The following is a 23,473-nucleotide window of genomic DNA, read 5'->3' on the forward strand; positions in this document are numbered from 1 at the left end:
TGTGCTTTCCCTTCTCTTTAGCTTGCACCAACGGTACCTACGGGGACAGCTGTGCTCAGAAATGCCTCTGCCGCAACAACGGCAAGTGTGACCCTGTGCATGGATCCTGCACTTGCCCAGTGGGCTTCCAAGGAATCTTCTGTGAAGAAGGTGAGAGATTTGGAGCCAGGTCTGTGGCTGCCCACAAAATCTTTCAAAGTGACAATGAAGTTATTCTTTCTATCTATCTATCTATCTATCTATCTATCTATCTATCTATCTATCTATCTATCTATCTATCTATCTATCTGCTATATCCATCTATTCATCCATTCATCTATCTAACTCTGTATTATTTAGCATCTATTTATCTATCTATCTATCTATCTATCTATCTATCTATCTATCTATCTATCTATCTATCTATCTATCTATCTGCTATATCCATCCATCCATCCATCCATCCATCCATCTGCTCTATCTATCCATCTGCTCTATCTATCTATCTATCTATCTATCTATCTATCTATCTATCTATCTATCTATCTATCTATCTATCTATCTATCTATCTATCTATCTATCTGCTATATCCATCCATCCATCCATCCATCCTTCCATCCCTCCATCTTCTATCTATCTATCTATCTATCTATCTATCTATCTATCTATCTATCTATCTATCTATCTATCTATCTATCTATCTATCTATCTATCTATCTATCTATCTATCTATCCATCCATCCATCCATCCTGTGGCTTAATACTAATACAACTGATGGGGCTGAGGCTAATCCCAGTGTCAGCAACCTGTGGCTCCGGAGCCGCATGCGACTCTTTGGGCCCTCTGCTGCGGCTCTCTCTCCCAAAACTGGCTGGTCCTGCCCCTTGCTCTCCCCTCCCAGTCACTCCTCGCCTGGCCTTGGAAATTTGAGATACAGAGAGAGGGGGGGGAGAGGGAGAGAGAGAGACACAGAGAGAGAGAGAGAGAGAGGAGAAAGGGTTTTGTGGTTCCTGGTGTTTTTTAACAACCGGTTCTCTGCCCTAACAACCAGCTGGGTAGGTGTGGCTGGGGGGGGAGTCATGTGACTGGGTGGGCGTTGGCCACAGCCACCCAGGTTTTGTGGCTCCCAGTGTGTTTTTTTCTGTGGGAAACGGGTCCAAATGGGTCTTTGAGTGTTTAAGGTTGCAGACCCCATGCAGAAGGTTGAAGTTACAGGTAGTCCTCGACTTACAACCCTAGCTGAGTCCCAGATTTCTGTTGCTAAGCGAGAGAGTTAAGCAAGTTTTGCCCCATTTTACGACCGTTCTTGCCACGGTTGTTGGAGGGTGGCACCTCCACAGGTTGGAGGACGGCATCTTAAGGCAGGCTGGGGACAGCTTCTAGCTCCTTTATCTTTTTCTTCTTGCTTGTCGTGTCCCACTCCTCCGCTGACGACCGGGTCAGGGAAATCCGAATCAGGCGTGCCTCCGCAGCTCTGCCAAAGTCCTAGCAAAGTCCTCAGGGCAGGCAGGAGACCAGAAAGTGACTTCAGCAACATATGTTTAGACTTTGCCTGACTCAGAGAATGCCAGAAAGCAGGTCCTTTATATAGGCCATGAGGTGTGGCTCCATGACTCAGCACTTATCCAGGCCTGCCCCTCCCTTCCTTCTGTTGCCTCCGCCTATCAAGTCTTCTGACGCGAGGGTCACTCCAGTCGGCAGCTGTTGGCAATTGACCTCCCTCAGGCTCACATGCTGTGGAGGAGGGGGAGGGGTCTAGTTGCTCCGTTTGCCTGGGCATGGAGCCAGAGCTGGGGGCTGGAGATACTTCCTCCTCTTCAGCCTGTCTGGGCATGGAGCCAGGGCTGGGGCCGGGAGGCATACTAGGACATTCCTCTGTGTTCGGAAGCAGATAAGAAGGCCCCGGCTGTGGTGAGATCGGACGAGACACAACATTGCTGACTTTTGGGATGTAACATCTACGTGTTAAAAGACGTAACATGTCTTCATTGTTTTGCAGCTTGTCCTCTCGGACGATTCGGACCTAACTGTCAGCATCGCTGTCAGTGCCCAAACCAATGTTACTGTGATCGGATGACGGGCAGCTGCAACATTTCTCTAGACTCAACCATCCTGGATAAATTATCTAGAGGTACGTGCTTTTTGGGGGGGTCCAGACTGTAGAGATAATCCTTAGAAAACCTGTTTTGAATTGTTTGAGGTTCTAGCTCAAGTTTCTGGCCTCTCCACATCTTGGTTTGCAAAGCCCAGAATGCAATTTTCTCTGGTCTCTTGGAGGGCTGCTGCCAATCAAGGATTAGCAAAATCGAGGTTTGGATGCAAAGTGAATACAACAGTCTTTAGGATCGCGAAGGCAAATTCATTCACATGTCTTAAGGAAACTGTCCTCGCATGTAAGAGCAGGAAGTCCTCAACTTATAATTCTTCGTTTAGTGACCATTCAGAGTTACAACAAAAAGTAATTTAGAACCGCTCTTCCCCTAGCACAAGTAGGCCTTGATTTAGAACCCTCTGAAGTTACAACAGCCCTGGGAAAAAAAGGGGGACTTATGACCGGTCCTCACAGTTACGACCATTGCAGCATTCCCCCATAGTCACATTTGCGATCTTCCCAGTTGATTTCTGACAAGGTCAATGGGTGAAGTCCATTCCAGTGACTGCAATTGTTAAGTGAAGTAAAGTAAAAAAAAATCAATAAATCAATTTTTAGGACAAAGAAGTTGAAAGAATGCAATATATTTTGTAAATAAAAACCGTGACAGTTCATAAAAGATTACTAGGTGCAAATGGAAATACACATTATTTCCATAGAAAGGGAGATAAAGGAGGAATGGTTCAATTGATTACTTTATTCAAAGAGGCAAATATGTTCTTGTTTGGAGACCACTTCTGGAATTTTGTGCTTGTGAAGCAAAAAAAGAGAGAGAGAGAAAAAACCTCTGATTTTGGTTTTGTTGATTAGAAAGATTTGGTGTTCTAGAAATGGTTGGTTATGTATTAATATGTAAAAACAAAAAGTGGAGGTTGGAGCGTGTTTATCTTGTACTGTGCTAGGAAGAGTTGTAAGTTAATGCCCCTTTTTCTTCCTTTTTCTCTTCCCCCTTATATCTCACACCCCCTTTTCCCCCTTCTCTTTCCTTCTCTTATTTTCCTATTTTCCTATTTTCTTTTGTATTTTATATAATGAAAAAAATGGGGGAAAAAATTGCAGGGTTTTTTTTATTTGCATTTATATCCCGCCCTTTTCCGAAGACTCAGGGCAGCTTACGCTATGTTAGCAATAGTATTCATCCTATTTGTATATTTATATACAAAGTCAACTTATTGCCCCCAACAATCTGGGTCCTCATTTTACCTACCTTATAAAGGATGGAAAGCTGAGTCAACCTTGGGCCTGGTGGGACTTGAACCTGCAGTAATTGCAAGCAGCTGTGTTAATAACAGACTGCTTAGTCTGTTGAGCCACCAGAGGCAGTGTTTCACTTAACCACCGTGGCAAAAAAGGTTGTAAAATCAGGCGTGATTCACCTAACAACTGTCTTGCTTAGCAATAGAAATTCAGTTCCCAACAGTTCCCACCTGGGCAGGTGATCGATTTAGATTCCCACAGAAAAAGAGCTTCATTTGTCATCCCGATCGATTTTTTTTTTTGTGTGGCTCAGATCTGAACCAGGAAATAGGATCCACTTTTTTCACTTCAACTGATCCTGTTTGTTTCTTTTTCTTTTTTTAGCTGGGCCATGCCTGCTACAAGCTACCTCAAAGGAAGAGTTCCTTTTCTCCAAGTAAGTTACACGCTTTTTGCTTAAATTCCTCACGTGTTCATGGCGGTTTTCCTGCCTCCCACAGAAGATCTGGTGGAGGGAAATAAAAACTATTAGAAGACCAGGGGTGAAATCAAGCAGGTTCTGACAGGTTCTGGAGAACCAGTACCGGAGCCTTTGAATAGTTTGGAGAACCGGCAAATACAACCTCTGGCTGGCCCCAGAGTGGGGTTGGAATGGGGATTTTGCAGTATCCTTCCCCCAGGAGTGGGGAGGGAATGGGGATTTTGCAGTATCCTTCCCCCGGGAATGGGAGGGAATGGGGATTTTGCAGTATCCTTCCCCCGGGAATGGGAGGGAATGGGGATTTTGCAGTATCCTTCCCCTGAAGTGAGGAGGGAATGGGGATTTTGCAATATCCTTCCCCTGCCATGCCCACCAAGCCACGCCTATAGAACTGGTAGTAAAAAAATATTGAATTTCACCACTGCAGAAGACCCTTTTCGATCCGTAGCTTGGTGGGTGGCGCCTTTAAGACTCTCTGTGCCCTCATTGATGAATCGTGGCTTGTTTTTTTAGGAAAGCCTGGGTTGCAATAAGCCTGGGTTTGCTTGTCCTGCTTTTGCTCAGCGTGTTGGTGAACGTCAGACTGGCTCTCCGCGACACCAACAAGCGTCGTGAACGCGGCCAGTACATCTCTGTGCCCCTGGAAGAGATCAATGGTGGGATCAAAGACAGGGATCTGGCAGCAGCTTGGGAGGCCGACGATCCCACCGAGGCTGCCTGGGACACGAATCCGACCGAAAGGGTTCATCTGCTGTGATCAAGTTTCTCTTCCATGGAGCAAAAACCTCAAGAGGAGCCGCCGTTCTTCAATGTGGAAGTTTTGCTCCATCGCTGGGGAATCGGTTGCCATTTTTCCTTATTGCCTTAATTGGAACCAGTAGCCTAGGAGGGGTCTGCAACTCTTTGGGTTTCCAAAGAGGGAAGCTTCCATACTTGTGTGGAAATATTTTAGTTTTGGGGAGAAGGTGAATGTTGGTCACCAGAAGTGGCCATCTCCCGAATGTTTCCAACGGAACTGGACGGCAGCGTCTCCTGGTTGAAATGCTGTAGAAGATTTGATGATTGGAGAGACGGGAAACGATTTATTTATTTTTTTGAGGATTTCTTCCTGCCTTGCAACATTCGGAAGCCGCCTCCCAAAATGTTTACAGGTAGTCCTTGGTTTGCAACCGTTCATTTAGTGACCGTTAGAAGGCACCAAAAGAAGTCACGGGATCCAAACTCAGGCAACTGACATGCATTTATGACGGTTGAACTGTCTCATGTGATCACCTTCTCATGCAACCTTCCCAACTGGTTTCTGCCAAGCAAAGTCAAGGGGGGGGGAGGGGGGAGTGCGATTCGCTTAATAACCATGTCATTCATTTAACAACAGTAGCGATTCGCTTAGCTGGGGCAAAACTCATTCACTGCCTCGCGTAGCAATATAAATTTGGGGGCTCAATTGTGGTCGTAAGTCGAGGACTACCTGTAGTATGTCGTCCCCACCCCCCCTCCCCGCCCACCCACTATAGACACCTTCTTCACACATACTCCTGGGAAAAAAAGGGGAATTTGTTCTCTGGACATCTCTGGACTTCTCTGGGTTTGGAGCTAGCCAGGTTTGGGAATGCTGCTGTTGCTCTAAGCCAAGGATGAGCAACCTTAAACACTCGAAGAGCCACAAAGGTCCTAACTCAGGGGTGTCCAAACTTGGTCCCTTTAAGACTTTTGGACTTCAACTCCCAGAGTTCCTCAGCCAGCTTTGCTGGCTGAGGGACTCTGGGAGTTGAAGTCCAAAAGTCTTAAAGGGACCAAGTTTGGACACCCCTGTCCTAACTCAATTCTGGAGCTGACCGGAAGTCTGGTTCCCCCCACCATAGAGTCTCCTCCTAGCATGGCGTCCTTTTTCTTCTGTCAGCTGGACGTCCTGTTCCCCCACCATAGAGTCTCCTCCTAGCATGGCATCCCTTTTCCTTGGCCGTCTGGTTCCCCCACCATAGAATCTCTAGCGCAGCATCCTTTTTCCTCTACCTGTCCCAACCGTGGAGCCGACCAGCGACAGGGAGCCGCAGCAGAGGGATGAAAGAGCCACACGCGGCTTCGTTGCCGACCCCTGCTCTATAAACCAAGGATAAGAGGCAGTCCTAAAAGAGGCCGGCGTGTCCATTTGGACCACACTGCAGCACAGGTTTAGAGCAGAGATGTCCAACCATGGCAACTTGAAGAGGTATGGACTTCAACTCCCAGAATTCCCCAGGCTGGCTGGCTGGCTGGGGAGTTCTGGGAGTTGAAGTCCACATGTGCTGCAGTGCTGCACATGTGCTGCAGTGTGGACCAAATCGACATGCCGACCTATTTTAGGACTGCCTCTAATACGAGGAAGAGTTTGCCGTATTAAAGAAGAATTAAAGAAGAGATGGTGATATGTTTGCCCCTGCTATATTAATAGGGATAACTTAAGTTAGGATGGGGTGCCGATGAGTCAATCCCTTTAATCAGATTTAATCAACCCTGCTTTCTGATGCGGTTTTGATGATTAGCAGAACTGAACCACTAACACACACCACACACACATCCCCGAAGACAATTGGGAAGACTATAATTCTTCACTGTCCTAGGTGGTCCCTGACTTATGATGGGTTGCTTAGTGACTTTGAATTTATGACGGACCCCCCTCCCCCCCCTCCCAAAAGGGACCAGGTTCTGGATTTTGGACAGCTGCCCATCTCCCGTGGCTACATGTCAGTGTTTTGACATTTTGCAGCCAACCTGTATTTACCAGCATTTGCAGTGGTCAAATGACTGCAGTTAATGATTTGCCGGAGGAAAAAAAATAGCATTTACTTCCAGGTTTTGGCAAAAATGGCTCGTGGTGAGCCATGGATTCACTTTACGACTGTGGAATTCGTTTTTATGACTGCGGAGGTAACTTTAGGACCCCCCCCCCCACTCTGAAATTTGCTGAACGACGGCCACCCAAAAAAGGGGAATAAAATTGGGGGCAGTCACGTGATTGACTCGTTTTGTGACCGTCATGCTTATGACTGTACGATCCTAAGTTGTGCACTACTTGTAATAGCGAAGAATATAAAATCAGATTTTTATGCCAGCTCTTCCTGGTCTCCTGTTTTGAGAGGAGAGGAATTTTATTTAACTGCAAACTTTCCCCCTTTTTCATACACTGGATTTGTCCTTGGGCTGCATAAATTCCTGACTTTTTAAGGTAGCCTGGAGGTTTTTAAGTAGTTTTAGAGGATCATAATCGATCCCCATCATTGTTATCTATTCCAGCTGGATTTTAAGAGTCTCTGCTAGCCAGGAAAATTGCATTTTTTGTTATAGCTGGTAATGGGTATCCTGCAATGGAGGGAGCCTGTATTCTTTGCTTCCAGAGCAGGCTGGAGAGAATGGAAACCCAGGAAAAAAAATTTGTTGGCAATGTTTTAAACATAGAACCTTTGAGATACATGGTAGAGTTTTACGAGCTGCCTCTGAATAGTTTTAGCATTTGAATAAAAAAATCTAGAGGTCTCTAACCTTCCGGAAGACTATTTGGCTCTTAAAATGATTTGTGAGCCACCAACTCGCACTAGAAGTGTCTATTGAGTCACTTACTTGCAGCTATCTACTTCTTATTCATTTAGCTACACAAATTTGCTGTTTTATTTGGACTTAATTCTCCAAAACACCAGAGGGCAGGACAACAAGGAACGGATGGAAGGTCATCAAAGGGAGATGCAACTTAGAACCAAGGAGAAGTTTTCCAACAGTGAGAACAATTAATCAGTGGATTAATTAATCTTGCCTCCCAGAGTGGTAGTGCTCCGTCCCTGGAGGTTTTCAAAAAATAAGACCAGACAACCATTTGACAGGGATGGTACGAGGTCTCCTTGGGCAGGGGGTTGGACTAGAATATCTCTGATCTTCCAAACCTATGATTCTATGTTTATATAGAGGAGCCTTTGTGTTTATGAATGATAGGATATTGTTCATTATTGTGCAATTTATAGGCTTGTTACAGAACTGTGAGTTGCCTTTTCTCTTGGACTTAACAATTTGGAACCAAAAACTGTTTTTCAAGATGATTTAGCATACCCTTCAACGTAAGCTTCTATCGATCCAGGTTTTATCAGTTTTAATAAAGAGTGCTATTTCTTTAACCCTGTGTTTCTCAACTTTAAGCATTGTGGACTTCAATTTTAAACTATTCATGACTTCAGCAACATGATGGCTAGAGAATTCTGGGAATTGGAAGTCCATGCATCTTAAAAGCTTTTCCAAGGTTGAGAAACATTGCTTTAATGCATAATCCTGAACATGTAGCCAACATGGGCATCCAAATGATCTGGGCTTATATATCTTTGATATTTGTAGATCCATTTTTATTCAATGGAATTGCAGAAATATTTTGGAATTTATCCGCCAAGCTTTTTAAATTGCTTTTTTCCCCCTTTCCAAAATGACTTACTTGATATCAAAATACTTGATTGTATGTTTTACTTTCTCTCTCTACATTGTCTTTTTACATTTTTTTGCAATGTACAGAAGAAAATAACCAGTGGAAAAGGTTTCAGTGGTGAGATTGTGATGCTAGTTACTGTAGTTTAACAAGCTAGGATTCCTAGGTTAAAAAGTTACGAGTAGTAGAGTCACTAATTTTATTCTGCAGGCTAGAATAACAGGAGAGACGGAAAAGGTGTTCATTAAGTTGCTAATCTTTTTTATCAGAGATTTTTGAGAGATGTATGTTAATCTCTTAAAAAGTGTTTTTTAAGTAATATATTTGAAAAGATGAAAATTTTCTTAGGATAGCAATAGGACTATCTTTTAATAATATATTTTGGAGCAAAAATTAATTCTTTCTGAGCCAGCTTTTTTTAATGCACTTTGATCTGTATTTCCTTTTTGTATTTATGGAACCAAGTGAAAAGTTTGAAAAGTAAAATATTTAAGTCCCTCTAGAAAATAAAGCTTCGAGGAGATTTTGCTCTGTGATTTATGTGGGAATAAATTTTTTACAGAAATAAATTCCTATTCTGCTTGCTTCACTTTTTGCTTGTGATTTGGTGGGCCAAAAGGAAAAAAAAAACAAAAAACGGGGCGCATTCTACTTTGAATAAAATGGGAAGATTCCCCACCATCCAGTCAGAGCTGAAGAAGCTTCTTGGATGAGAGGTGAAACGTCTTCAAAGAAAAACAAGAAAGTCCAGTTGCTTCTTGGAAAAAAGCACCTTTGGGATGGGAAGAGGAAATTTCTCAATAGTTATAGATGACTAACCGACATTGGCTAGAGCAGCCTCCTTCAATGGCTAGTCAAATTCAAAATAAATCCAGTAGGTTTCTTTCCCCTGAATGAAACACGGTTGTTGATCAAAATAGGATTGCCAACATGACTGCCAACGACCGATGATGGATATGGTAAAGAAGAATGAAACACACTTGTAACCCTGACTAAGGTAAAGGTTCCCCTCGCACATATGTGCTAGTCGTTCCTGACTCTAGGGGGCGGTCCTCATCTTCGTTTCAAAGCCGAAGAGCCAGCGCTGTCCGAAGACGTCTCCGTGGTCATGTGGCCGGCATGACTCAACGCCAAAGGCGCACGGAACGTTGTTCCCTTACCACCAAAGGTGGCCCCTATGTTTTCTACTTGTACTTTTTTTTTACGGGCTTTCGAATTGCTAGGTTGGCAGAAGCTGGGACAAGGAACAGGAGCTTACCCTGTTACGTGTGGCACTAGGGATTCGAACCACTGAACTGCTGACCTTTCGATCGACAAGCTCAGCATCTTAGCCACTGTGCCACCGTGTCTTAACCCTGACTAAAGTGGCAGCCAAAAAAACAAAAACAAAAAACCCACCTTGCAGTGAATTTAGTTTTCAGCTTTGAGTTTTGCTTTCAATAAGAGGCAATTTTTCAGGATCGAACTGGACTGGGCTTTCAAGTCAAATTTTTAGACTTCTGCAGAGATGGAATAGCAGCTCTTTGCTGTTTCTGATAACCCAGCAAGGGTCACAGTAACACAGCCACAGAGTCAGGACAATCCCAACCAACTTCCAGCCCTTTGGAAAAACGGATATAAGATGCAGGAATCCTGCCCTCATTCAGATCCTGACTCTTGCCTGGCTTTGTCAGCTGTATATAAAGGCCTTTCTTCAAAACTGAAGCATGTAGTGAGAATTTGCATGCAGAAATTGGGAGCAGGTTAGTAAGCAGCATTACTAGGGATAGAGGTGGGGAAATCTGAATTGGCCATCAATTCCTCCTATGAGTTATTTCTTTAACCCATATCTTTAGAGAGAAGGAAAGAAAAATAAGGATCTCGATCAGCTGTTTCCAGAATAAAGGAAATAATAATTTTAATTTTATAAAATACATCAAGAAATTGCAGCTTCCTGCAGATAACACCAGTGGAACTGCAAAAAACTGCACTACTCGGAACATCGTATATTTTAAGGAGGTACTTGGTTGATACCTAGGATGCTGGCAGCAACCCGTATCAACCGTTAGCACCAGTCAATGGTATTTGTGATGCATTTTTGAAAGTTTGGTTGACTGAGTTTCATATTTAATGAAGAAAAGAGATGATAATAATAACTCAAAAAAATAAGTTTAAAAAAAAGCTGTCAAAAAAAATATCTGCTACTAAGATTGTTGGCCGGGCAGGTACAAAAACAGCCAGCAAAGTGATTGAAGCCTGGGGAAACACCCCGCCTTCAATCAAAAGGAGTGCTAATTTACCTCCAGCTTACCAAGTACTTAGGAGGCGAGGACTTGGCAGCACAAGGAAACAACAGCCAACAACTTAATAGGCAGCCATCAATACCCCAATCTACATCTAAAAAGCCACACACAACCACATAAATACCACAGAATAGCCCAAATCATACAGAGAAGTTCCCTGAGGATGAGCTCTGCTGTAAGTCTGAAAGCTCAGAAGGCAAAAATTTTGACTGACCCAGTTTGGATGCTGTCAAAAAACCCAAGATGATGGCTGTGACCGTGGGATCAAATCTGTATCTATTTTTATATTTGACACCTATTAAAAATGGGTGAAACTTTCTGGCTGCCAGAAATCTTGACTTTTCTGACTGCACCCTGTAGACATCTCTGGGGTTGGTTATACAGATAAAATGGGGGCGATTTTTTTAGGTTTTATGAAAGAGAGAGCGTTTTGCTGAATCGTCTGGAACTTCTGAAACAAAAGAAAGCCGCAGGGATTGAATACACAAAACTATTCGTTTATTTGGAATTTTTAAAAAATGTAAACAAGTCCAATTCTTTTCTTTTGTTATCAGTTGCAAACAAAAACAAGTGCAATGTGATTGTTGTAGCTTCGGTTGTTATAGGCCAGGAGTCGGCAACCTTAAACCCTCAAAGAGCCACAAAGGTCCTTACTGGAAGCCCCCCTGTTCAATTCTGGAGCCGACCAGAAGTCCAGTTCCCCCATCAGAGTCTCCTCCCAGCGCGTCATCCTTTTTCCTCTCCCTGTCTTAACTAAAAGCCCTATCAACTGTGGAGCCGACTAGCAACAAGGAGCCGCAAGAGAGGGATGAAAGAGCCACATGCGGCTCCAGAGCCACAGGTTGCTGATCCCTGTTATAGGCCAAGGTTAAGAAAGGAAAGAAATACCTGCTGCACTGCTGGTATCAGATCACGCTACCTGAGGAACAAACTTGTCTTTCGTTAACCAGGTGTTCTAAAAAGTGAAACTCGTCATCTTTATAAATCCTAAGTATAAAATGAGCTTGAAAGGTCCTGATCTCTAAAATAAACTCTGTAAAAGGGCAACCTGTACTTTTAAAAGTCTACTGAGCAGTTAACCCTCAACGGTGTTTTTTTTTTTTTAATGCTTTTTTGTGATTCGGTTACTGAGAAAACTGAAAGCAAAATGGGAGAAAGGCATTTTCTTTTCAGCTAAATGTTCACTTGAAAGTGTAAGCAGCAACTAACAAAACTATAAAAAATCAAAATGTGGTCTTGGGAGAGAATGTTTTTTTTTTTAAAGGAAGCTATTTTAGTTGTAGAAAAATATGTGAAATATACATATATACATTTGACACAATGCTAAAAGTAAAGGGACTAAAACTAACTGCAATAGAAGAAAGGAACGTTCTGATGCCCCTCTTCTTCGTTTCACAACAGAGCTCCCTCCCCTGGGCCAGATACTTTAGCTGGTGTTAGCATACTACTTAAAATCCACATATTCTTGTAGGGACATCGGAAGTATGGAGATCAACTCTTGCGCAATCTGCCCGGCCGATTGGCTGGAGCAGACCAGCGGCTTGGCCCACTGATTCTGTAAATCATCCCGCTTTTTAGAAGGCATTTGGACAGATGACACCTGCCAATTCCAGAGTTGACCAGGAGAGCTCTCGCAATTGACGCGTCTGCCGACTGTATCACGTCAAAAAGCCAATGAGAATCAGTCATCCCCCATAACATCCGGTTAAGACCTCATGGTTCAGAAGGCCTGATCAAGCTACTTTGGTGAGCTGAAAAAAGAATGAAACAAACGTGAGTTATCTGCGGAAGTATTAGGAAGTGAGGCAATTTAGCATTATGACTTCAAGTGCAAAGAAATGTGTGCTACAGATAATCCTTGATTTATGATGGATCCTAAAAAAGGTACCGCATTTATAAGACACTCCGGACGCAACTACTCTTTTTGGGGAGGAAAACAAAACAAAAAAAATCTGCCTCTGCCTCACAACAATTTGCCTCCTTGCAGCAAACAGGCTGCTTCAGTTTCATTTTCAGCACAGCCTGATTAACACAAGGGGAAAAAAATCTGCCTCCCAGCAATTTGCCTGCTTGCAGCAAGCAGTGGAGGCCTGCGCGGCAATAGGCAACTGCAATCCCTGCAGCCTGAAAGAGCTGAGGGTCGGGAGGCCGATCCAACCAACAATCAACGGCTTGCGCTAATCAGGCTGTGCTGAAACTGAAACTGGCTGTTTGCTGCAAGGATGTAAATTGCTGAGAGGCAGAGGCCAAAGAGTGGGGCCAGCAGGTGGGCGGGGCTACATTCGGTGTATATGACACACCCAAATTTTCACCCTCTTTTAGGTAGGAAAAAAGTGCATCTTATACTCCAAAAAATACGGTACTTACAACCTGAATTCAAAGCTCCAATGGTCACTCCCCTTCCACAGTCATATGATAACATTTTGGGTACTGGGCAACCAGTCCATGTTTATGGCCATTTGCAGCACTTTGTGGTCACATGACTGCAAATTATGAGGGTTTTTTTTGCCAAAAACCAGCTTTCACTTTCAGTTTCCAGCAAAAAAATGTCCATTGCAGACAATGAGGTTTGCTTAATAGTATTCGTTTAATGACCATGGATTTGTTTAACAACCATGGAAATCCGTTAAACGACTACCACAAAAAAAAAAAAGTAATAAAATCAGGTTGGTCACAGGATAACTTGCTTAACGACTGGCCTGACTTATGACCATAATTCTGGGCTCAATTACAGTCATAAATCGAGAACTACCTGTAACCTAAATGTCTGTGGAGATTCTCACTCATCCAGGTTGTCCCAAAGGTAGTTTTTTTAAAAGGCAACTGGACTTTGTTTTTCCTTGAAGCGATTTCACTTCTCATCCAAGAAGCTTCTTCAGTTCCACATTTCTTTGCAGTTAAACTGGAAAAGCTTCTTGGATGAGAAGCAAAATTTCTCCAAGGAAAAACAAAGTCCAGTTGCCTTTTGAAAAAGCATCTTGCAGCTACCTCTATCCTACACCGAAGGATCCTGAAGAGTAAATAGAACGGGAAAAACCTCTTCCAAATTCTGCAGGCTCTGAATTGACTGCTATCATCATTGTCGGCAGAGTATTTTAATGGCCGGATGCCCTTCCTGTTGCCAATGGAGAGTTTTGTACAGCAGAGATATTCTCAGTGTGCCCAGAGAGAGAAATATCTGCCTCTACCTAGGATCAAACACCAAAGCCTCCTGATTGTGAAGTGAGAGCTCCACCTCTAAGCCACCGCAGCACTCCTCTGAACTGACTTCTATGTTAGCAGTTAAATTCAAGCTGTCACTTGAATCACACCGACTAGGATTCAACTGACAGCTCAGCTCTAACATAGACACCTGCCTGCTCCCCACCACTCCAAATTTGGGACTGTTCAACTTGGGGCTAGAAGTTGCAGCCGGCCCATGGTAAAAGGAGATGAGTGTCATTCCAGGCTTCACAAGCAACCATCATCTGGGCATGATTTGTCTGGACATCAAGCCAGGATGAGGGTGGCTTATACCATTATACTGCTGCAGTCCGGATGTATTTAGTAAAAGTACTTTTCTTTATTTGCAAATGAAGTCAAGGCGTATTCTTTCCTAAATATAATCAGAGGCAGCCTGACATTAAGTTGGATCTGAGACAAAATATGGCTAACATTCCATATCCCCTCGTTAGTCCCTCCTCCCCCAAGAGGTCAGACAGGTCTGGTCCAATGCCAGCTCCTTCTCGGGCTGTGGTAATCTTCTTCCGCTGGGCTCTGGCTGTTAATCATCTCAGGAATGCAGTGTCCGCTCTAACATTCTTGCTGATTACAAACTGTCAATCTCCCCTCCCCTTGATCTCATGTCAGACGACACTCTTAAAGGGCCCTCTCCACTTAACCTGAATAGGATAGTAATACATCTTAAGTCCATGAGCTATTTTACATTACACATAAAACCCCATTGCAATCTAACTACTGAATATAAAGTGTACAAAAGGATGTGAGGATTGGAGTGGAGGCTGACAAGGGGATGGTCTCCATTCACCTGCTCTGGACTTCCCACACCAGGATCTCGTTGTAGGAGGCTGTGAAGAGGCGTTTCCCAGAAGGGGCAAATCTGCAGAGGCAAACGGCGTCGTTGTGGCCTGCGTAGTCCTCCGATGTCCTTGTTGCGCGATCAATCAGCCTCAGCATACGTTCTGGGTGGCAGAGAAAGGGACTGGCTAAGAGAAGATACATTTACGGTTGGGTGGCCTGCTGAAACATTGCAGAACTACAGGGAAAGGAAAACATCAAAGAGAGTCCGGTAGCCAACTTCTCCAAAGAAATGTGGCTTGGTTGCCCAGTTTTCATCTCAGGTTCTGTCTCTAATCCTAAGCACTAAACACTTGAAGAAGAACGTGTTGTCTGAAGCTCTTAAACGGATGCTTGAGAGCGAATGAACAACGCCTGGCATTAATCAAACTCCCTGCAAGCTGATTTGTTTCTACCGATGCTCTATTTCTTGAGCATTGGTAATATGCTGGTAACATCCAGGGCTGGCTAGCTTGCTTTTCAGAGAAAACAATACATTTAACAGATACGTACCGCTGAAGCCAACAGCTATGCTGCAGGCAACCGGAGACAGGCTCAGCGAAGTGGCAAAGGAAGGCAAGGGAATCTTCTCGATGACCTAGATGACATGGCGGGGAAAAATATCTCATTAAAAAAAAAATATCTGATGTTATCTTGGTTACAGTTCTTTGTCCTGTTCTTCTGAGGTATTTCTTCTGCTCATTAAAAATCTATACCCCTCAATCTTTCAATCAATCAATCAATCAATGGTATTTAATCATGCAGTTAGAATATTTTGGACATGTGATGCAACACCAGAAAAATACCGCATCCTTCACTTAATCCTCCAGGAAAAGATTGAAGGCAAACGAGGTCCAGGCAGAAGAAGAACATCATGGCTTCCAAATCTAAGGGACAAAACTCAGCAGCACTTTTTCATGCGGCTGTTGACAAAAATAGGATCGCTAACATCCGATGACGGATATGGAAGAAGAAGAAGGAGAAGGAGAAGGAGAAGGAGAAGGAGAAGAAGAAGAAGAAGAAGAAGAAGAAGAAGAAGAAGAAGAAGAAGAAGAAGAAGAAGAAGAAGAAGAAGAAGAAGAAGAAGAAGAAGAAGAAGAAGAAGAAGAATTTAAGCATGCTGGAAATTAGGAAGCAGCTGAAAACATTAGGACAGCGGTAAATTGGCATTTGTGCTTCTCTCTAATTAAGTCTAACTCTGATACAAGAGACAATCACAAGTCCTGTGAGATGATGATGATGATGATGATGATTTATTATATTTGTATACCGCCCTTCTCCCGAAGGACTCAGGGCGGTTCACAGCCAGTAAAAACACAGTACATACAATACAAATTAAAAAACTATATAAAAAACTAATTCAATAACGGCCTAAAAATTTAAATACAATTTAAAACCCCGTTTAAAACCCTGATTAAAACCCTGAAATTAAAACTATGTTCAAAAACCCTGAAATTAAAACTATATTCAAGATGTTTCTACTGCTTGGCTGCTGTGTTTTCTAGGTGGGCATCAGAGATTCTGATATTTTATCACACCCAGCATTCATGCAGATCTTGGTATAGGGAGAATTTAGAATAGAATAGAATAGAATAGAATAGAATAGAATAGAATAGAATAGAATAGAATAGAATAGAATAGAATAGAATAGAATAGAATAGAATAGAATCTTTATTGCTACTTCAAATGTACACTAATCAGCACAAATTAAAATGAAATTTCATCTCATTCAGCTCTCAAAAACAACCATATATGACATATATGGCATATATGACAGAGAAACATTAGTCTAGTTCAAATGTATACATATATGTGGCAAAAAAAGAGAGAATTCTCTAAGTTTACAAGATGGATAGCATAAGGAACAAAGCTGTAACAGAGTCTAGTAGTCCTGCTATAGATAATTTGAAACCTCCTCCCAAAGGGGAGCAACCGAAACGGACCATAAAGTGGGCGTGTGGGGTCTCTAACGATGCTTTGAGCTCTAAGCACATAGCGCTCATAAGCAGTATCCTGAATAATGGGAAGCGAGCAGCCTACAATCTTCTCCGCTGTCCTCCGCACTCTCTGTAGGGACTTTCTATCTAAGGCACTGCTGTCATCAAACCAAACAGTGATGCAGTTGGTTAAAACGCTCTCCATCGTGCCTCAACCTTCTCTCCAAACCTGAAGGCTGAACTAGTCTCATCTAGCAACACATACACCCCACTTAGATTCAACCACCGTGATGCATCCACCGGCCAAGACAACGCCCCATACTTGTTTCTGTTGCAAGCTGTAGAAGAGGATCTCTTTCTGCAATCCAAAACCAACGTAAGCAATAGTATTTTTATCCCAAGGACAAAACGCTGCCAGGCTAGGAGGTAGAGGATTGGGAATCTGAAAAGGAAAAGATCCATTATTAGATGAGTGCATGTAATCTGGAAAAAGCCTTGGTGGCGCAGTGGTTAGAATGCAGTTGTCAACTGTCCCATTGAGTAAGATATCAAAAAAATTTCTCCTGGAATGTTTTTTTTTTTTTAAACCAAGACCAGGGGTCAGTAACCTGCGGCTCTGGACTCTTTCACCCCTCTGCTGCAACTCTCTATCACTCAAAAGATACATCACAACCACCAATGTGCGACACCCGCCAGCACGCGATTTATTGAGCTTTTCAATCTCTGGTAGGCTAACCACGGATAAATCCAAGAAAAGAAAAAAGTTTCCGAAGAAAACAGAACGTTTAATTCAACTGCATATGCTAGTTTTGTGGCCGCTCAAGAAATAGTCAGGCACGGGAAGGGTTTTGTGGCTCCCGGTGTTTTCTTTTCTTGTGGGAATCGGGTCAAAATGGCTCTTTGAGTGTTTAAGGTTGCAGACCCCTGACCAAGACTGTAACTTTACTGAAGATTCCATGTGGGTCCAGAAGCAGAAAAACCAGTTCTAACAATTTCGCGTGAAAACAGCATAGGAAAACTTTCACTGTTTCCTCCTGGACCTCCCATTGTCCACCATTTATTTGCATTCTCTTTGTTTTGAGAACGGTCTGTGAGCCTCGGACAGGAATGGGACAACTCGCCATGGCGAACTCGCTGCAGGACAATTTAACAATTCCATTTAATTATTTAAAATAAATAAATATTATTTTAATTTTTGCCATTCACATTTCATTCTGTCCCCTCCTTTTGCATCCTTTCTTTAATGATTCTAGAATAGAATAGAATAGAATAGAATAGAATAGAATAGAATAGAATAGCATAGAATAGCATAGCATTGAATAGAATAGGAATCGAATGGAATGGATAGGATAGGATAGGATAGGATAGGATAAGATAGGAATGGAATGGAATGGAATGGATAGGATAGGATAGGATAGAATAGAATAGAATAGAATAGAATAGAATAGAACAGGAATCGAATGGAATCGAATGGATAGGATAGGATAGGATAAGATAGGATAGGATAGGATAGAATAGGAATCGAATGGAATGGATAGGATAGGATAAGATAGAATAGAATAGAATAGAACAGGAATCGAATGGAATGGAATGGAATGGAATGGATAGGATAGGATAGGATAGGATAGGATAGGATAGGATAGAATAGGAATCGAATGGATAGGATAGGATAGGATAGGATAGGATAGGATAGGATAGGATAGGATAGGATAGAATAGAATAGAACAGGAATCGAATGGAATCGAATGGAATGGATAGGATAGGATAGGATAGGATAGAATAGGAATCGAATGGAATGGATAGGATAGGATAGGATAGAATAGAATAGAATAGAATAGAATAGAATAGAATAGAATAGAATAGAATAGAATAGAATAGAATATATTTTTTTATTGGCCAAGTGTGATTGGACACACAAGGAATCTATCTAATGATTCTATTCCACCATTTCTTTGGTATTAGTGTAACTCTTGTCCCGCAGTGAGTTCTCCTGTGGTGTGTTAGCCATGGCGAGTTGTGATAGAGATAGATAGATAGATAGATAGATAGATAGATAGATAGATAGATAGATAGATAGGTAATTCTTTATTGGCGAAGTGTGATTGGACATACAAGGAATTTGTCCTTGGTGCATATGCTCTCAGTGGACATAAAAGAAAAGATATATTCGTCAAGAATCGTAAGGTACAACACTTAATGATAGTCATAGGGTACAAATAAGCAATCTAACCATACTAGGAAACAATCAAAATAAATCGTAAGGATACAGCAACAACTTAAAGCTGTATAGTCATAAGTGGGAGGAGATAGATGATAGGAACGATGAGAAGATTAATAGTAATAGTAATGCAGATTTAGTGAATAGTTTGTCAGTTTTGAGGGAATTATTTGTTTAGCAGAGTGATGGCGTTTTTGTGCCAGAAAAAACTGCTCTTGTGTCTAGTTCTGTGGGGGCTCCCACCCTCTGGAACGAGCTTCCCCCAGGACTTCGCCAACTTCCTGACCTTCGAACCTTCCGCCGCGAGCTTAAGACACATCTATTTATCTGCGCAGGACTGGACTAGAATTTTTAAATTTTTAAATGTTTAAATTTTAAATCTGGTTTTAATGGGGTTTTATTATTTATATCTCTATTTTAAATATTCGGCCTTATGTAATAAGTTTTTTAAATTAATGTTTTACTCTGTATATATATATGTTTTTATATGGCTGTAAACCGCCCTGAGTCCCTAGGGAGATAGGGCGGTATAAAAGTGTGAACAATAAATAAAATAAATAGTTGTTCTGGTGAATAGACCCTCCTTTGACTTCTCCAGCTGGCGACCTTGAGGTGTTGGGTCTGTCTCAGGCTTCCAGTAGGTACCTTTGCATTCCAAATTTCCCTCCCAAATTTTCTTTACGTTCCAATGCCTTCCCTCCACCCTCCCGTTACAGTAATCTAGTTGCAAGCAAGAGCTGCGTAACGTGTCAGCTGTGACAAATTCTGCCCACTGCCAGGAGTTCATTCCTGATTGGCTCAAGGTTGACTCAGCCTTCCATCTTTCCAAGGTCGGTAAAATGAGGACCCAGATAGCAAACTGACTCCGTAAACTGCTTAGAGAGGGCTGTAAAAGCACTGTGATGCAGTATATGAGTCTAAGCGCTATTGCTAGTGCTAACCAGCCCATATCCAATTCAGAAATGACATAAACAATCATTACTGCCTTCCAGAAAATTTACTTTCCTAAGCATTTTCTAAGTATGGAAATTAAACATATCATTTTACTTAAACAAATAGAGATATACACACATACATCTTAGTTGTGGATTACCTTTCTGAGTAATTCCTGGACCATAAATTGATCCAAATTTGAAACATAATCAAGACAACGTGATTAACCATGTGATGGAAATACTACAGACAAGTAACCTCCTCTTACCTCAGGACCTGTGGGAGCTGGAAAGCTTAACCAATCGATGATCTCACATTTGTCCTTCAACCAGTCAGAAATCCAGACACTGACACGTCGATCACTGCTGGAAGCCAGCCAGAGATCGCTTCCTTCAGTTCCAAGTTCGGTGTACTGGAGAAGAATGGTATGAAAATGGAGAATTTGTATCTATTTATATAAATCCGTTTTTGGTCTCTTGGTTTGCTATCAGTCTTACCACCTGGACTGGTTTTAACTCCACTGTTGCTTCTGCATTTGTGCTGACTACATAGCTAGGTTATTGGCCTCTAGGATATTTTTATATATTTTCCATTCTGTAACCCTCTCTCTTCTCTCTCTCCCCACCTGAATTCCGTTTATCTGGTGAACATACAGATGGGTAGAACAATTTGCACGCCTTACCGGTTTTCTGGTGCAATGGATAACGTTAATGGCCGAGGGTCGGTGGTCGGTAAGGACTCTGATGGTCATCCCTGTACGTGGGCTATTAATGGCAATCAATCCATCCTTGCTTCCTGATAGGATGATCTCCCCTAGAGGCAGACACAAGGAGTCATCAGTCGGAGAAAACAAATATGCACACAAACACTTGTAGCCTCTTCAGATTCTTCAAATACTTCCAGGAATCCTTTATTCAAGTCTGAATTTACTTTATTGTCATTGCACCTCGTACAGCGAAATTAAATGCCATCTTATAGTACGTTATAACTATAAAAATAAAACACAAACACACATCCTTCGCATTCTATGCAATTGAATTGAAAACCCCTGATACTGCATTAATAGAATTAGAATAGAATAGAATTTTTTTTATTGGCCAAGTGTGATTGGACACACAAGGAATTTGTCTTGGTGCATATGCTCTCAGTGTGCATAAAAGAAAAGATACGTTCATCAAGGTACAACATTTACAACACAATTGATGGTCAGTATATCAATATAAATCATAAGGATTGCCAGCAACAAAGTTACAGTCATACAGTCATAAGTGGAAGGAGATTGGTGATAGGAACGATGAGAAGATTAATAGTAGTGCAGATTTAGTAAATAGTTTGACAGTGTTGAAGGAATTATTTGTTTATTATATATATATAATAATATATATAATAATAATAATAGTATTATATATATATATATATATATATATATATATATATATATATATATATATATATATATATATATATATATATATATATATATATATATATATATATATATATATATATATATATATATATATATATAGGTCTTGGTTGTTCGGTTTTCTCCCGTAAAATTGGAAGTGTCTTGGCGTTGGATTGGAAGTGTCTTAACCTCAGAAAACAAATATATATATATATATATATATATATATATATATATATATATATATATATATATATATATATATATATATATATATATATATAATATTAATATATAATATTAATATATATATATATATATAATAGTATAATATTGCATTATACCAGGTGTCAGCAACCTGCGACTCTGGAGCCGCATGTGGCTCTTTGGGCCCTCTGCTGTTGCTCCCTGTTGGGTGATCCCACCCCAGGCTGGCCCTGCCCCTCACCCTCCCCTCCTTGCCTGGCCTAAGAAGGTAAGGGCGATGGCGGGGGATGGAGAAGCAGCCTGGGCAGAGACAGAGAGAGTGGGAGAGAGAGAGAGACATAGATAGAGAGAGAGAGAGAGAATTACAGAGAGAGAGGGGAAGAGAGAAGCAGAGAGTGGGGAGGGAGGGAGGGAGGGAGGGAGAGAGAGAGATATATCAAAAGGGTTTTGTGGTTCCTGGTGTTTTTTAAAACTGGTTCTCTGTCTTAATGACCAGCTGGGTAGGCGTGACTAGGGGGGGTCATGTGATTGGTAGAAGTGAGTGATGTCAAATTGGCCACACCCACCCAGGTTTTGTGGCTCCCGGTGTTTTCTTTAATGGGTCCAAATGGCCTTTGAGTGTTTAAGGTTGCAGACCCCTGCACTATACAGTAGAATTCAATATTGTTACTGCTCTGGGTTAGAAGCTGTTTTTCAGCCTATTTGTCCTTGATTTTATTGTCCTGTACCGGCTACCAGATGGTAATAGTTCAAAAAAAGGGTGTCCAGGATGAGATAGATCTTTAAGAATGGTTTTGAACTTTCTTAAGGCAGCTTATAAAGCTCTTCCAAAGAGGGGAGAGGGCAACCAATGATCCTCTGGGCAATGACGCTGACCCTCTGGAGTGGTATCCTATCTGCTGCTGTGCAATTGGCAAACCATACACAGGTGTAGTAAGTTAAAATACTCCCTATGGTGCAGCAGTAGAAAGTCACCAGCAGTTTTTCATTCAGTTGTTGTTTCCTGAGAAGTCTCAGGTAGTATAATCTCTGCTGGGTCCTTTTGACCAGGGCTGCAAGGTGAGGTCAGGTCCTCTTTTATGATAACACCCAGAAACTTAAAATTGGATTACGGTTGAAAACACCAGAATTAACACAAAGATTAATTACCAAAGCCAAGAAGAGAGCGCACGAAAGTTACACACTGAATGTCACCCCAAATCCCTCCCCCCAGGATCCAGCACTGAGAGTCCAATCAACATCCAGTATGATGTTATGGGAAAGCTCCTCTGCAGGTATTTCTCGCATCTGGAGTCTCAGGACGGTTGGCCTCGATGGACTATAAACAACTCCACTCAGCAGCACCATAATTCATGAGTGCAAACTTCCCTTTCAGTTCTCATCACTAGCTTCACACCAGCTCACTTCCCCAATCCAAATGTCTACGGCTCCCTCCCTGTTTCTTTGCAGCCGAGAGCAAGCAAGCTTCAGAGAACCATGCTGGAGATTCGGCTGATAGTTAGACTAGGGGTCCCCAATCCTCAATCCCTGGTCCATGGACCAGCACTGGGTTGCAGCATGCCAGGAACCGGGCCATACGAACAAGCGAAGCCCCGTCCATGGGATGAAGGCAGAACATGAAACCACGGCCCCTCCAGTCCACAGAAAAAAAACACTCCATGGAACCGGTCCCTGGTGTCCAAAAGCTTGGTGGCCGCTGAGTTAGACTACATCTCCCATCAGCCAGTAATGCAAGGGCACAGTTGAGAAAGTTGGGAAATGTTGAGATCTTAGCTTGGGAGGGTTGGAAACGAGAAAAAGAACCAAGCCAAAGGGGAAGACAGCAAGAAGGGTGATGCCAACAAACCAACACTTACGGTACTTACGGGACCGCCTGCTGTTACCGCATGCCTCCCACCGACCCGTACGCTCTCACAGAGAGGGACTTCTCAGGGTGCCGTCCGCCAAGCAATGTCGGCTGGCGGCCCCCAGGGGAAGGTCCTTCTCTGTGGGGGCTCCCACACTCTGGAACGAGCTTCCCCCGGGTTTACGCCAAATACCTGACCTTCGGACCTTCCGTCGCGAACTGAAGACACATCTTTTCATTCGCGCGGGGCTGGCTTAAATTTTATCGATTTTAAATTTTTTAATATTAATTTTAATGGGGTTTTAGTTTTATATATTTTAAAGTTTTTTAGGCC

At 42.3% G+C, this 23,473-nt stretch overlaps 2 protein-coding genes across 4 annotated transcripts in view; one reads left to right on the forward strand and one right to left on the reverse strand.

Moving 5' to 3' along the window:
- Positions 1-5,512, forward strand: part of NAGPA (N-acetylglucosamine-1-phosphodiester alpha-N-acetylglucosaminidase) — a 28,595-nt gene extending 23,083 nt beyond the window's left edge. The window contains exons 6-9 of one of the 2 annotated variants that reach the window (XM_058157087.1): positions 22-150; positions 1,981-2,112; positions 3,715-3,766; positions 4,325-5,512. In XM_058157087.1, coding sequence (XP_058013070.1) covers positions 22-150; positions 1,981-2,112; positions 3,715-3,766; positions 4,325-4,568 — 557 coding nt within the window. In that variant the 3' untranslated portion in view covers positions 4,569-5,512. The remainder of the gene's footprint in view (positions 1-21; positions 151-1,980; positions 2,113-3,714; positions 3,767-4,324) is intronic. The other variant, XM_058157086.1, reaches the window with a different exon arrangement.
- Positions 5,513-10,816: 5,304 nt separating this feature from the next.
- The window catches only part of WDR90 (WD repeat domain 90), a 74,494-nt gene continuing 61,837 nt past the window's right edge, over positions 10,817-23,473 (reverse strand). Inside the window, exons 39-44 of one of the 2 annotated variants that reach the window (XM_058157647.1) lie at positions 20,361-20,491; positions 19,947-20,090; positions 16,850-16,969; positions 15,104-15,188; positions 14,562-14,715; positions 10,817-12,285 (exon numbers count right to left, since the gene is read on the reverse strand). In XM_058157647.1, coding sequence (XP_058013630.1) covers positions 12,273-12,285; positions 14,562-14,715; positions 15,104-15,188; positions 16,850-16,969; positions 19,947-20,090; positions 20,361-20,491 — 647 coding nt within the window. In that variant the 3' untranslated portion in view covers positions 10,817-12,272. The remainder of the gene's footprint in view (positions 12,286-14,561; positions 14,716-15,103; positions 15,189-16,849; positions 16,970-19,946; positions 20,091-20,360; positions 20,492-23,473) is intronic. The other variant, XM_058157648.1, reaches the window with a different exon arrangement.

Source organism: Ahaetulla prasina, chromosome 14 (assembly GCF_028640845.1).
Source record: "Ahaetulla prasina isolate Xishuangbanna chromosome 14, ASM2864084v1, whole genome shotgun sequence".
Taxonomy (NCBI): domain Eukaryota; kingdom Metazoa; phylum Chordata; class Lepidosauria; order Squamata; family Colubridae; genus Ahaetulla; species Ahaetulla prasina.